The 12,071-nt window shown below is 32.7% G+C and overlaps 1 protein-coding gene across 1 annotated transcript; it reads left to right on the top strand.

Moving 5' to 3' along the window:
- The first annotated feature begins 1,365 nt into the window (after positions 1-1,365).
- Positions 1,366-11,930, top strand: LOC117343158 (male-specific lethal 1 homolog). Its single transcript, XM_033905480.1, has 8 exons — positions 1,366-1,885; positions 4,954-5,120; positions 5,523-5,881; positions 6,150-6,211; positions 6,857-6,924; positions 7,570-7,703; positions 8,126-8,198; positions 8,750-11,930. The coding sequence occupies exons 1-8, from the start codon at positions 1,487-1,489 to the stop codon at positions 8,829-8,831; spliced, it is 1,344 nt and encodes a 447-aa protein (XP_033761371.1). The 5' UTR covers positions 1,366-1,486; the 3' UTR covers positions 8,832-11,930.
- The last annotated feature ends 141 nt before the right edge of the window (positions 11,931-12,071 follow it).

Consider the following 12,071-nt stretch of genomic DNA (forward strand, 5'->3'; position numbering starts at 1 on the left):
TAATTCATGTTTTAAAATATTTAATGTGAAGAGACGTATGGCACTTTCTTTAACCTTGAATATTACGAGATATTTGTATTTTGAAAACGGTAGGTAATTATTATTGTTGTGATAATAATGAATTCGAGGAAAACAATCGTCGACATCTCCGTAAATCGTCGATATCTTCTTAATTACTATTTTGACAGTGAAAAAAAAGCTATTTAACCAATTTTGACATACCATTTTCATATGCTAGATTCGCATAAGACAGCTACGGTACAAAAGATGTATTTATATTAGATATTTCACTGATTAATTATAACTACTGAATTAGCACAAATACTTTAATATGTATACATGTATTTTTAATGTCACATTTTCTATGCGATAAACCTTATCAACATTGCTTCGTATTTTCGAGAGAAAAAACTTGGAAATAAGTTGTTTTGTAAAGATAATCGAATTATTTATCTAACTATCCTTGAAAAATACTTTTAAAAAGTAGTCCTTTTCAGTATAACAGGTATTTCAGTTCCACTAAAACATGTTTGATTATCAAAACTACATATGTACATGTATGTACTATATTTATATAGTACACACGTGTACGAGTATCATGGACGATGTGCTGTACAATATAATAAGGCTATAAATGATGAGACAACGGGCAAAACCTATGTCTGTCATTTTGTTGATTAAACATGGAATAGTGTAACATAAGTAATCATAATAGCTCATGTATGCATTTGATCCTTGGAAGTTAAAGGGTCTTACATGTAAGTATAGGGGGGAAATAGCTTCATTGTATGATATAGAATTAGAATATTTTGATATCTTTCATTTAAAGCTTAAATAACTGAAACTTTGAATGACTAAAAATAACATATACATCTAATTAATAAGATTATCTGTGATTATATATATATTTTCGCAAGTGACAAAATACCTGTTTACATAACTTGGAAATCATCGTTTTTTCCGGTCGCCATTTGTCTCCAGTCCAAATTCCATATAGGACTTATTCGACTAATTGTCAGTTTGATACATGCATAACCACCACGGACTTAGATATGGTATAACTAATTGGGTCGAATAATGGTGATTATACTAAAAAGTTTGAATTTGTGATGGAACTATATCACTTAGTCTGTTTTAAAAGTGATGTTCAAACACCTTAGTAGTGATACGGTAGTAAAAATATTCGAACTGTGTCGTTTATCCTTTAGAATTACTCTATTTTTGTTAATGGCATTGAATATAACATTAAATGAAATAAATCCTGTCCAATAATATCGCACGTGAAAGTTTAATATATTCTACCCTAAAATATTTAAAATCGCCGCCAAAATTATATAAACTTGAAGAACTCTCCGTTGATGGAGGTAGAAATAACGATGTCGTTCACAAACTTCATTTGCATATTTCTGTTTTGGTAGATGATTTTCAAATTTTTTTATCGCGCACTGCAGCAGATCGGGAAGTGTTGATTTCTATATATAGTGATATGATGAGATCGGACACGAACGTTGAAACACGAACGCGATCAGATGGCAGACAATCTTTGTCAAGACGACGATTGACGAGAGTTACACACAGCGGCGAAAACGGGGCTTTTGAAAACGACCTTGCTCTGGCGATGCAAGAGAGTTTGAGATACGCAAAACAAGAAGAAGCAAACAAAAAAAGATTACAGGAAGAAAGTCTTATTGAAAGAAACGGATTAGATGTCCAAAACAAAGTCGGAGAAGTTACGATGAGTGGTAGAGCTTGTATGGAGTCCCCTAAAGGGCCTAAACAACTGAAGGAACTTTTGTTGCTACATGTCGATCTAGTTCAACATCAACAAGAACTTCTATCGCAGAAAGACAAAGAAATAAAACAGTTGCAAGAAGAAAGAACAGCAGTAAGTGATGATATATACATATAGAAATTATTTTTGTATATTTAATCAACTTAACACTGAAAAATAAGCATTGCCTTTTATAAACACACGAGTGTCAGTGTCGTCTGGTGGTCTCGTGCGGATGAATACATTCTAATTTTCCTGCCGACATTGTGATTAGTTCATCGAGTTCCGCCGCTGATATACATAAAACAAGGAATAAATACTTATTTGTTAATGCTAATCTTTGTTGTATTGACATCAAAACCTGATATCGTATACACAACAACGATATTATCCTTGGGTTTGTTTATTATTTTGAAATTCTATAAATAACTATCTTCTGGTCACATGACTTTCTTCACATGAAAATTGTTTGAAACCATGAACCGGTTCAATATGATATATTTTCATGATGTGTTTCTCATTATTTTATCAAATTGTTCAGAATATTAAAGTGACAGTGTACACAATTGTTTTCATTAAATGAAGTTGAAACGTTCAAATAACACATGTACAATATGTAAAAATAATCCACACATATGTCACGTGACTGGTCATGTGATGAAGCTCCGACCAAGCCGCTATTCTTTGTGTGGACCGTGTCCGTGGCCGGACCCAACGCACGGATCCTTTACTCTCTTTCCCTAGAATTCATGAGTTTGAAAGTCTACAGGTTATTTAAGGAAATGGCCGATGTGCTTATTCAAACAAGGATTAACTTTGGAGTGAAGAAATGGTTCAAGAGACCGATGAACGGAGAGGTAGCGTTATAATTCAAAATGGCAGACGATCGGTGTTTGATTTAAAATGGCCGCTAGTTATGTTTACAAAATTTGTATCGGGATTAGCGCCTTTATTTTCATGTTCTTCGTTACGAAACCGACATTTTTTGTTCAGTTTTCTTGTTCTGATCTTAATGGAATTGTTTTGTAATGATTATTATCCACGAGTAACTAGCATCAAGGCTTTTAGTTTTGCATAGTTTACACGCGTGGTCAGCGTCATGTTTACATGTAGGTGGACATGTCGAACAACAGTGTTTGTTGTATATCTCGATATATGTCTTTGTTCGAGTGTAACTTTGGCCTGCGGTTATACATTTGTTTGTGTGTCCATGGATGATTGATGTGAAAGATGAATAACATAATCATGTACCTACATGTCAATATTTTGTAGTATTGCTTACTCTGTGCATAATCAGGGATTAATCTAGAATTTAGGGGAAACTACCCTTTTTGGACCATAGGGGGAAATCAGTTCTGAAAAGGGGAAATTTAAACATCAGAAAGTTTCAGTTTTTTGCTTTAAAAACACATTTTCCAAGTAAGAACAGCAAATGGTTAATTAGGAAAGCAAATCTGGAGTAATTGGGAATATTATTGCCATAAAAATGAGGGAAAATACAATATTTCAGTGAATTTAACAGAAGTCTGAGGCGAAAAATGGAACAAAATCCTGAGGGGAAAATACCCATAAACGGTCGGAAACGGTAGTAAAAAATCCCTAGATTCATCCCTGATAATATATGGATACCTTAATTATAAGCTGGAATAACGTGTATCGTTATAATGATATATTATGAATTTAATATATAATGATTGTCTTACTCTACTGTTTAATATTTAATCCGTGTTAACATTGAATGTAGACAATGTGATTCAAATTATAATGTCACAAATGTGAGTAAAATAAATGGAAAAATATTATTTTTTTACTCATGGACAAAATGTTTGTTTATTATGCCAGCATGAGTTCTATTATTACATATTATATACAATATACATACATGATACCTTTCTCAAAAAATTTAAAGTTCTGCTTTATGATAAAAGTCTGAATCCATGGAAGATATCTATTTGCAAGGATGCACTGGAACTTTTCAGTTGTTTGGGATGGGGCTTTTCTGTCCCTTTTTTGGAAGAAAATTAGGGAATTGCAATGGGGAAGCTTAAGTAACTTTTAGGGTTGAACATTTTCGAAATTTGGCTAAAACTTGAATAATATAAATTGGGAATGGGCCATGGGAAAAAGTCCTAAACTTCAATACATCTTATTTTTATTACAGAGGATAAAAATCCTCTGAACTTGAAAAGGTTTTTTTTCCTTCTCTCTTTTTTTTATTACCTGTATTTAAATAAATAACCAGAAAATATGGCATTATCATTCGCAGGCTGAAATATTTATATGAATTGATAGCTACCTTGGTACATTTGCAAATTGAAAAATATTTAAAATTAAAAATATGGTGCCCAATTGGCTTTGTTAACAATTCAGTAAACCATGTATATATATACATGTATAGATATCACTTTTCAATAATGTCATTGCATTGGTAGCAATTAATGAAATCGTTTGTCAGAAAAACACTATTCAGGATATTCTAATAAATGATGTACTTAAAACAAAACTATTATGTTTTAATATTACATTTTGCAACTTATTCCTGAGACGTCGGTATTTCTCCAAATTAAATTGGGAAAGCTAACATTAACAACATTTATATGTAAATATATATGTATGACAGTAATAATAAAAGCAATTTGTGTCCTGCATTTTCTTTGATGTTTAATAAGACTGTACTGTAGTTTTACTGATGTAATATATTTCTCTGTATTTGAATTTATTATTGAACATAATTCAAATATGCATTAAATTTCAATTTATCTAGAATGATTATTCATATTCTGACAGCAAAATATGAGAGAGAAAAAATGTAAAAGTATTTAATATGTTGTATGCATCTTATACTGTAGCATGTTGTTGTTATCCTTGTTTATCAGTGAATTTTATTTTTCACAAACATTGGAAACAATAATTTGATATATATAAGTTATTCTCAAAATAAATGTATATATATATAGGGGCCATATGTATCACTTTGGCAATACTCTCAGAATGCTTGTTTATAAAAATCAGGTGATTATAGGTTATTCTAATTGAAGTGATATGCAATCTAGATCTGCTCTTTTATCAAATACATGTACATATAATTGTAGAACCTGTCTAGTCTCTACATTGTATATGTAGGTATTAATATTGATATCACATTTCATGTTAATAAAAGACACCTTTCTATGTTTTTGCAGTTAACATGTCGTCTAGAACGGATGGAAAGGCGAATGTCACTATTAAAACAAAAAGATGACTTATCAGAAATGCAAAATAAGTCACTTGGTAGTCCAAACTCCTGTGTTCAGTCTGCATCCAAGGCCACACAAGAGCAATCATCAACAGTAGACCGGGGAACAAAGCGGTAAGATCGATGATAGATTCTATCGTGTGCAATTACAAATTACATGCTGTCATAAAAATTGTATCAAAAGCAAATTAGAACTAAAAAGGAATAAAATTTAAATGATTTGTATGATTTTATCAAATACATATGACATTTAATTTGCAATTTTTACCATAGAACCATTTAGCATTGTCATTTTAAAATTAATTATATCACAGAGATAAAACAAAGATATACATCTCATCACTTACTTGTGTATTTTGATAGCTGTTTATTGCTGATGCCACCTCTGGTACACAATTATAAAAATTGTATTAACAGAAATAGCTATTGAATTTTCACATGGTATAATATTAACTGTACCTATCCAGGCAACTAGCTGTTTTTGGTTTTTAGAGGGTATGAACTCATTGTTTACAGGAAATCATCTGGCTTGGAGCCTCAGAATCTCACAAAAAGGTTTGCAGCAGAAGCCCAAAAACCACTTGCCTCATCAACTCCAAGTCATCGCACAGAGAGACACCAACGATACAGGAACAGGTCAGCGACTGTATCTTCAACTGTATCATCCACTCCCAGCATTGAGCCTGTGACCTCCAACATTGCTAGTCCTCGCAAAAACCAACGTTCTGCCAAGAATATTCGTGACAGTCCAGACAATTCTGTATTGCGCACGAGTGATCCTTATTATGTTTCATACTATGAACCCCCAAACTCTGAAGACATTGACCTGGAATCTCGAGGCGACATCGTCCAGGGAACACAAAAGGAGTTACAAGGTACAACACAAATGTCCAGCAAATTTTGTAGGGTGACTCTAGCAGAGTGCTGATATACAGCAAAATGTATGAACATATTATTTTATTAATATATTTATGACTATGAAATAAATTTAAAGTTAAGTTTAAGGGCCTAAGGGATATGCCTAAATTTTTATTTCAAGTATCCATTTATTTCCTAATTCTATTACTGTTTACATAATATTATACCAAACATATTTATTATTAAGTGAGTAAGATATTTAATTTGCTGAAATCTTCATTGTAGTTGAATTACCACAGTGGCAAAACAGAACCTACACCAATCTTTGGGTGCTGGAGGGGACAGAGGTAAGAATTAAAAACCTTTCAAGTAGCTACTATACAAATCTACTGTGACAATATGGGGGGAAAATCCGACAGGAGAACAGGTGAAAATATGCTCTTCATTGTAGCGATAGACAATGGTATTTTTGGATCAGTTATATTTGGCCAAACAACTTCTTCAAGGTCTAGAATAAGGTTTTAACTAATAACACAGTGCAATAAAATTACCTTCACTCATAATTAAGGTTACAGGGCCGGGGTCAACTTACACACTGATACAACTTGTTGAGATTAAGTGAGAGGTCTAAATCAATTATATTTGGCTAGCATGTTTCTGAGATAAAGTCTGGGAAAATAGTCTCTACCAATTTTCAAGTGTACAGGCCTAGAATCACCTTTGTTTAAAACAATATTAGAGAATATACCAGGTGAGCGATGCTGGCCCATTAGTTGGGACTCTTGTTTGACCAGACTTTTAATCTGGTGTCTGAAGCTAGATAACATTCAACACATCAGATTTCAGTTGATTGTATGTGATTTACGGACACTTCAGTATTTTCTGTCATTGCTGTTGTATTGCTTGTCAATAAATGAATGACAGAGCTTTGTAAGCATTGTTTCCAATGTATGTTGTACGTACAACTAGCTTTTATTGTTTTGATTTGGTAGAATCTCGAAGATGAAGTATTTCTTAAACGACATCAAAAGCCTGAAATAGAAGAGAAACGAAGAAAAAGGTAAGAATAGTATACACAATAAATGTCTGAAAGAATGTGTGTGCATGCTGTAATACAGCCACCTTAAGGAATTTAATAAACCATACATATTATAAAATTTATTTCAAATTTTATATTTTTTTGAAGTTTTCAGACTGCTTAGACACCAAATTAACAATATTTTCAGTTAAATGAATGAATTCAAAGTTAACAGAGTTTTTCAGTGGGAATTATCTCCTTTTAAGTGGGAAGATAATTCACACGTGAGGTTCATGTATATTGTACGGCGGAAATATTTTGTATGACAGATGGTTCCAGAGCAATCAATTTCATGTATATTTCGTAAGATGTTTAATTTTGAAAATGATATGTTGTAAATAAAAGGTGTTTGGTATGGATATTATATTGGTTCTTTATAAAATACACTTCCCATACATTCAGCTACCAAGCTAACATAAGTATTTTAAGGTTACAAAAATGGTGTATCTACCTTTATTAAATCGCATGAAATTAAATTGTATGCTTAATATTTTGTCGGACCATTTTATTTTATTTTGCCTGGTTTTGTATACATATAATGGATATTATAGATTTGAGACTTAGTACGGGTATTGTGTAATGGTATCTCGAAGATTTAAACTACCAGGTATATTGTTATATTTTTAGATGGGATCTACAACGAATTAGAGAGCAAAAGATATATGAAAAACTGAAAGAAAAGGAGAGAGGAGAGGTGTGCAACAAAGATGAAGGACAGCAATCTAATTCACTAGAATCTTTCTATCCAAGTTTAGATACAAGTAAGTCTTGTAGTTTGGTCCTGGCTGAAATGGTGTACTTCATTTCTTCAGAATAAAGATATTACAACTTGCATTTACTTCATTTCTCCTGATGTAACTCTGTAATTGAAATAATAATAATTCCCTTGTGATGATTTGGCGAGGGCATATCCTTTAAGAGTTTATTTCAACAATCTGGGGTCAAAATTGAGGTTGATATCACAAGAAGATTTTCGATCTCTTTGCTCTATTGCTTTCATTACAGATAAATATATATGATTTTACTGAAATTTCATTCACTGATTACTCCAGCCATCATCTCTTTTACAAGTATGAACTTTAACCATCCAAGTGTATTATAATACATTTACGCAGGCCCATACAACTGTTTTTAGTATTTCTGGAGTTTCCTGTATATAAGTTTTACTGTCTCCTTTTTACAGTTACACATATAGAGGTGACTAACAAAATCCCTGTGATGGTGTTTGGACATCCTGTACCAAGTTTAGACAAGACGTGAGTACACTTAAGACCATGTAATGGTTGGTGAATAGCTGTCAGTCTCCTACAGGGGGCCAGCGATAGCAGTCGGTTAAAGCACCAGTCACATGATCTAAGGTGAAAATCCAAGGTGCTTGGTTCGACACTTACCTGTGCTGGTTTGTGTTTCTTAGGAAGCTGAGAAACGGGCCAGTCTGTGCTGTCATGGTTGTGTCCTTGGGCAAGACACTTTACCCTAATTGCTCCGGATGGCATGTGGCAGGTATCCTGTATGTTGTTCAGTGAGGAAGTTTACAACTACTACAAGGAGGCCCTGCCTTAAAATGACCCTAGCTGTTCCCAGGCTGATAAACCCAGCAAACAAACAAGTTTCCTAATAACCTTCTCTCAGTTATAACAATACAAGTAATAGATATTCATTTCTTTTACTGCAAAATAGTTTTTGTGTTAGTTCTTTGTGCTTGAATAAAACATGATTTGCTTTTATTTATGTGATCATTTTAACAAGTAAAATTTAAAAAAAAAAGTAGTTTTTAATTTATTTTTGTTCAATTTTGAAATTTCAGGGAATTTTCTTTACCTTGGGAACTTGAAACAAGTGTACAAGCCCATCCATCTCGATGTAGTCGGAACAGCCGCCATACATAGTATAGCATAAGTGAACCCCATCGGACTGCCCTACCCACCAATCACAGCTAGTCAGTGAGTGGTTCATCAGAATGTCATCGCTGAAGCTGTGCTTCAAACCCATCATCATTCAGGACCAAGCTGTTAAACATCTGAAAAATAATTTTCCCTCGAAATATTTGCTAATTTCAGTTTACGTACTAGTAAACAAGTACAATGTAGAAGTGTCATATTTCTGTATGTAATGAACTACAGACTACATATATTGCTCAAAAGGTATCTGTCTGAATCTGACATAAGTAGAACAATGTGTTTTACAGAATCATAGTGATTTTTACAGTTCATTTACCTGTAACACATAAACATGTGATTTTATTCTTGACGTGGATTTGCAACAGATTCTATAACAGGCATTAGGGATATAGTCAAACATCGTATATGTGTTGGAACTTTGCCGTCTTGGCTGCAGACAATTATTCCAGACACAGTACCTGTCTATTCAAAGTTGCTCCAGTTTTGGATACATTTCATATTACCAGGTGTTACACTGCCATGTAAAGGAACTGAATTGTGTTTTGTTTTAACAATTTTCATTATACCATTCTTTGTTCATTATTTCTAGGATTTGAAATGTATATTGGGATCCTTAATATCAGAAAAACTTATGTTGCCAGTTTGTGGTGCCAAATGTTATATCAAAGCCTTTCGCAATGTTATAAGCTTCTCATGTGTTTAAAACAACATTACAATCTATATATAAACGTTTGATGATGGCCTTGTATATACCGCCTATGCCATCAAAGTGTAATATTGTTCACATTGGTTGTAACCATTCGACCAAGTGCAACAAGTACACTATGTTTTCAGTGATCAATCTACAATTTACAATCGGGACTCGGGATGTAGATTGAATCTTTGACCACAGCATACTAAAGATTGTTTTGGCTTTGTCATCAATATTTTATATCAAAATCCACTTAAATACATGTAGTGCTTTTCGTTCAATGCAATTTTCATCAACGTTTGTATAGTTCATGATTAAAAACATCCCATTTTCAAATATCCTTACAATGTCAGCAGTAGTGAAAATCAGGTGAAAAATGTCTCTTTTACCAACAGTATTAGTGATTAGCCTGTAGGTTTTTATATTCATGTTGAACATGCCGTATATGGACCTATAACACATCAACACTTGGTCATGGATAGATGAAAAGTTAATATTAAAATCTCATATAGGTTTAGAGATTGATTGTATTGAGAAATCTAGTACAATTTTCTAACCAGCGTGTGTTCTTAATAGATTATATATATGATATACCTAACCATGCTGTTTTCTCGTCTAAAGATCTGAAAGTTTTAAAATTGTCACTTGCTTTTGCTGAATATGGAAATATTGTATTGATGGATGCATTGTTTTTCTGACTGGTTGACCAGTGGTGTATGTTAGGTGTAACAGAACCAAATTTTTTGTCTAATGATTTCTTTAAAATATCAGCCACCTACTTTTACCACAGACTTGAGGTAAGTCTGTGCTTTTACCAAAGGATTTATGATAAAAAATTGAACTAACATTGGACAACTGAACCATAAGTTGGACACATTATATTAATTGGACTAATGTGGCTGTTGAGGAAAAAGATTTTGTGTGAATCGGTAACAGGGAAGTGTCTTGGTAATAGTCATGTGGTGGTTTGTTGGATGTGATCTCGACTTTTTAAATGTTTTTCTAGGTGTCTTTGAAATGAATGTTTTGCTTAATATGTCTAGTTGTGTATATTCACATAATTGTTGAAATTTGAGAGTATTTAAAATGTTTATATAAGAAAGTTTTAATTATTTATTTTAAGTGTCGGAGGTAAATGGTTTTATTCTGAGTATAGTAAGGAAACTGATACAATATGCGACTTTTGTTTGTACAGTCCATATTTGATTCAAGTGTTTAGAAATCCTGGAGATGTTTGAACTCTTCTGGTGACTTGTATGACCTATTGTTGTCAGTCCAAGACAAAATGCATTTCTCGTTTTGCAAGAGGGAAGTTTTTCTGACTGTATATTCAGATATTTAATGTTTATATGATATTATTTGTTAGAAATTCAGATAAAAGTGTTGTTTTGACAAATCATTAAACGATACATTTTGTTTGAAAGTATTCTGTACTTGGATTTAATTATTTGTCCTGTTTGTTTTAAAATCTTATTAATGTCTTATATGTTCATATCTTGGTTTTCAAATATAAATGGCATTAATAAACCTTGGTGTCCAATGGTGCCTGGTTCACTGGCCAGTAACTGTATGTTGAGTACAGCGTGTATGAATTTCAAATGTTGGCATGGTGTGTGGCCGTTATCACAGTGAAGCTGGAGACTAAAGGTTGTAATTTTCATAAATTGGATTCTTTTTACTCAAAAGTAGGATGCATGACAACCCACCAAAAAACAAACTTTATATCCCTTTAATTTAGAATTTATAGTTTAAGCAATAGCCCGTTAATTTCCCCAAGCAGATATGTAAATCTTGCATTTACATACCAAATATAATTTGCTCAAGAAGTAAGAATTACTGGTGTTCTCTTAGACAATGGTTATGTAGTCCAAATACTGCAAGTAAAGTGTTGGAAAGTGCACATAAACTTCATTAATTGATGTATAATTTATTACAGTATTAAACCTAACAAGTGCACCCCCATCTTTTTTTTCAGGAAAAGAGAATGGATGTACTATGATTGAAACATATGAAACATATTGAGTTCCTTACCTCACTGAACTGCTAATATTTCTTAAGTCTTTTAACCAAAGACTGGATTGTTTTCATTACATAAAGGTATGCAAGTGAAAAAAGAAAGAAGTAATTTTTCCCACCAAGATTTCACATGGTTTCCCTGCACATATTTTTATGAAGCACACTCCTTTTGTGTTTTTGTACAGTGCACTTATTAGGTCAAATAGGGTACAGACACGCTATGATAATTGCCATTATACTGAATGGATGAGGTTGAGTTTGTGAGATGTGTGTTGTACAAATCTGCTATGTTCTGGACCAAGTGCTTTGCATGTCATAGACAGTTGTCCACAAGTATTGGATATTAACATATGTAAACAAATAAAACCAAAAATGTGAAATTATTGTTTTTCTTTTGTTCCCATGATCACAAAATCACAATGCCCTCTATTTAACAGTCTGTAAATCTGGAAAAAGTTAACCTTGGTATAATATGGACTGCTTCCTACTGACTAGCTAAGGCATCAACTAAACAATGATGT

Source organism: Pecten maximus, chromosome 15 (genome assembly GCF_902652985.1).
Source record: "Pecten maximus chromosome 15, xPecMax1.1, whole genome shotgun sequence".
Taxonomy (NCBI): domain Eukaryota; kingdom Metazoa; phylum Mollusca; class Bivalvia; order Pectinida; family Pectinidae; genus Pecten; species Pecten maximus.